General features: G+C 37.8%; 1 protein-coding gene across 1 annotated transcript; it reads left to right on the top strand.

Moving 5' to 3' along the window:
- Positions 1-421: 421 nt before the first annotated feature.
- LOC145161735 (SPFH/Band 7/PHB domain-containing membrane-associated protein family) lies at positions 422-3,509 on the top strand. Its single transcript, XM_079081353.1, has 9 exons — positions 422-763; positions 980-1,223; positions 1,329-1,478; positions 2,047-2,104; positions 2,205-2,297; positions 2,417-2,482; positions 2,736-2,827; positions 3,037-3,096; positions 3,204-3,509. Exons 1-9 carry the CDS (start codon positions 549-551, stop codon positions 3,417-3,419), a joined length of 1,194 nt encoding a protein of 397 aa, XP_078937479.1. The 5' UTR covers positions 422-548; the 3' UTR covers positions 3,420-3,509.
- Positions 3,510-3,863: the final 354 nt, after the last annotated feature.

The following is a 3,863-nucleotide window of genomic DNA, read 5'->3' on the forward strand; positions in this document are numbered from 1 at the left end:
CAAAACCCTACGGGTTACGGGTTGAGTTTGGATCAACATTTCAAAATTGCTTATTAGGTTTGGATCAAGGCCGATCCGTTCCAAACTCATTCCATTGTCAGGTCTAGTCGGTGTCGTGTTTACCGCACATCGCGGTGTTATATCATATACCGTAGTGTGCAGTACATTTACTTGAAGTGTAGACACCGCACCGATCGGTCTTAGTGGTGAATATTTGGGTTTACTACACCTCCAAATATCATATACCGCTGCAGCGTGTGCTACATTTACTTGAAGCATAGACATCACACCGACCCTACATTATTTACCGCACACCGCGGTGGCACGTAGCGGTGAATTTTTGGGTTTAAATGGGGCGGGACCGCGGGAGTGGGACGTGACTGACTTATGCTTTTGTATGGGCCGATTTACTAGAAGCGTAGACTAGTCTTGGGGAGCAAGACACAAAGAGCGACGTATTGCCTCTTGGGTTTAACTAGGGCTTTTTCTAAATACCCCCATTCTTCCTGTTCCTATTTCCTTTCCTTACCATTACCAATTTGATAGCCATGAATCGGTTCTTGAGATCCCATACCGCGATTCACGCACTCAGATCACTCAACAAGGCTCAACAATCGCCGTTTAGAGCAATCTCAACATCATCATCTTCCATTCTCAACCAATCATCTATCACTTCCTCTAATCACTCGTCGCCTCTTCGGCCGCTGTCATCCTCCCCCTCCAACGTCCGTCATTTCCGCTCCTCTCGCGATCCCATCAACAGGTAATATCAACCCACCTTACATAAATATCCATACAAACATATATACTCTTAATTATTTGCTAATTTTGAGCCACACACTATGCTGGTGCTAGTGGATTCCGTGTTAAGCTAACAAAAACAATTTGGCACGCGTAATTTCATGTCATGATCACGATTTTTGGATATATGAATTTGAATTTGGTTGCTCAATGACATTATGATTGATTGAACTTTTAGTTATGATACTCCGCCACCTGTTAATTGGGGCATCCGGATAGTACCTGAGAAGAAGGCTTTCGTGATTGAAAGGTTTGGAAAGTACGCTAAGACCTTGGAACCTGGGATTCACTTGTTGATTCCTTTTGTCGACAAAATTGCCTATGTGCATTCTCTCAAAGAAGAAGCAATTCCTGTCCCAGATCAATCTGCCATTACCAAGGACAATGTCAGCATCTTGATTGATGGGGTGCTCTATGTTAAGGTGTGGTGATGCAGATGCAGTATTGGTGATTTACGATTTCAAAATTCCAGTTGACCGATTTAATGATTATTATTTCTGCTGGGTATTTGAATATCCTGAGTACAGATCGTTGACCCTAAGTTGGCATCATATGGAGTGGAGAATCCACTCTATGCTGTCATTCAGCTTGCACAGACAACCATGCGTAGTGAGCTTGGCAAGATCACTCTTGATAAAACATTTGAAGAAAGAGACACACTGAATGTAAAGATAGTGGTGGGTTTCTCATTCCATTTGTGTTTTTATTATATGCCATTTTTTTAACTAGAATGATCTTAGTGTACTGCGCTAGGCTCATTTTTGTGAAATATATCTGTGTGCAGTGTGCGTAAAAGCAGAATTGTATAGGAAGTAGGACCTTTAAGAAAACATACTGTCAGAACACATGATCCTTTAAAAGTGTTCTACATATTGTAATTATATGTGGTATCTAGGACAGGTGAAACATATTTATGTGGAAGGCCATGATTAGGTTAAAAGATGATTGTATTATGAAACCCATTAGGGTTTCATGCAACAATAGATATAATTGCTTCATTTGGATGCTTATTTATGTTGTGGAATTGATTAAGCTTTGCAAAGATATTCTTACAATTCGGAAACTTCTTGGTACACTTTAATTTTGTAAGATAAATAATGGCTTAAAACACTTAAGTACACACATAATCAAATCTCATTTTAATAATAATTTCTTCCTCTCTTTATCAATATGATAAAAAACAGTTGGTAGTATGAAAATTAATTTGAATAGAACTAATATCTGTAACAATGTATTTTTTTGCAGATAGCTATTAATGAAGCTGCAAGAGATTGGGGTTTGCAATGTCTTCGATATGAAATAAGTAACTTATATTATTTTAGTCGAACTTAATTTAAGTTGGTAATTTAGGGCAAAACTTTGTTATCTCCAATTTTTTCTTCACTAATGTATTTTGTCTATAGGGGATATATCTCCTCCACCCGGTGTAAAAGCAGCTATGGAGATGCAGGCAGAAGCAGAGCGTAAAAAGAGAGCCCAGATTCTTGAGTCCGAAGGTAATAAAACCCTTCCACGCTCTGATATGTTTGTATCTTATCTTAGATTTAATAAAACCCAGATGCTTGTGTGTGTTATATTATATTACAAGTGAGGTCTGTAATTTTGTATTTTTCAGGAGAAAGACAAGCACACATTAACATTGCTGATGGAAAGAAGAGCTCGATGATGTTGGAAGCTCAGGGTAAGTTGGCGACATATAAACTAAGCAGCATAAGTTTAGATGTATTCAGCAGATAGATACGGTTGGGCTTAATGAAAGACAATCAATCTGTATGGAGAAGGGTTTATGCCTTTATGGTGGGGTACTGGTTTACTTGTCATCATGTGAAGTATACAAAAATTACCATTTTAATGGGTTGGGTTCTGTTGCATTGTAAGATTGGTGATAAATGGAGATTTTTTAAGGTTGGTATTATTTTTTGTTAATAATTCAGGGGAAGCAGAGGCTATTTTGGCTAAAGCACAAGCAACAAACAAAGGCATTGCTTTGGTTTCTCAAGCCCTTAAAGAAAGTGGAGGAGTTGAGGTAAGCTCCTCTGTTCTGTAGTTGCATAGTTTAGTCTTTTGGTTTAAGATGTATGATTTATGACTCGTCTATATAGATAGGGATAGGAATGGGATGATGTTTATTTTGAGCATGTCCAGTTTTTGGTTGTGCTTGTGGAATATGTGAAAATTCAGTTTAGACTGTCTGTGAGTGATGGTTGAAGCTGAAAGGTGGTTGGGTGTTTGCAGGCAGCAAGCTTGCGAGTTGCAGAACAATACATCAATGCTTTTGGAAATGTGGCAAAGGAGGTGAGTGGGTTTTTGCATTCATCATGCATTGCTTGCAATTTGCTATTTGCTATTTGCTACTTTTTATTTTATTTTGTTTGTGTTTGTGGTTGTAATATTGTATATAGGGGACGACATTGTTGCTTCCTATGAATGCTTCGAACCCTGCCAGCATCATGGCTCAGGCTCTCAACATATACAAAAGCTTAATCGGTCCCGGTCCTGGACATACCAGTGACTCAACAGCTGCAGAAGCCAACAGCACTCAACATGACACTCATTCTCATTCTAGCCTCCTAGGAGGATCACCAGTCTTTTCTCTTCAAGACAAAAGGAAGAATTAAATAAAATTCCATTCCATTGATAAACTACATAGCCATTCAACTTACTATTTTACTTTGTACTCAGTCAGATGAGATTTGGTTTTTGGTCAAGACAGCATGTCATGTCATGTCCCCCCATACACCTCGTTTTTTTTTTTTTTTTTTTTTTTTTTTTTTTTTTTTGCATATAGTTTCACTTTTTTTTAGTCTTATTAGTTAAAAAATTTGAAAAATGCAAATGTGATTTTCTATGGGTCTAGACAAACAGTTGAAAATAACCCAACCCTTTTCTTCAAAGATCATTTTACAATATGGCATCTTGGATTGACTGCTTGTTTGCTTCATCTTAATAAGAGAAGACAAAGAAGGCTTTTGATTTTTTGAGTTACTTCCCAAAGTTTGCCTGTTTTCCATGAATCAATCAAGCATGAATTGTTTTGCTACTGATTGATTAATTTTGTGTAA

Source organism: Lactuca virosa, chromosome 2 (assembly GCF_052849685.1).
Source record: "Lactuca virosa cultivar CGN04683 chromosome 2, Lactuca_virosa_CGN04683_v6, whole genome shotgun sequence".
NCBI classification, from domain to species: Eukaryota; Viridiplantae; Streptophyta; class Magnoliopsida; order Asterales; family Asteraceae; genus Lactuca; species Lactuca virosa.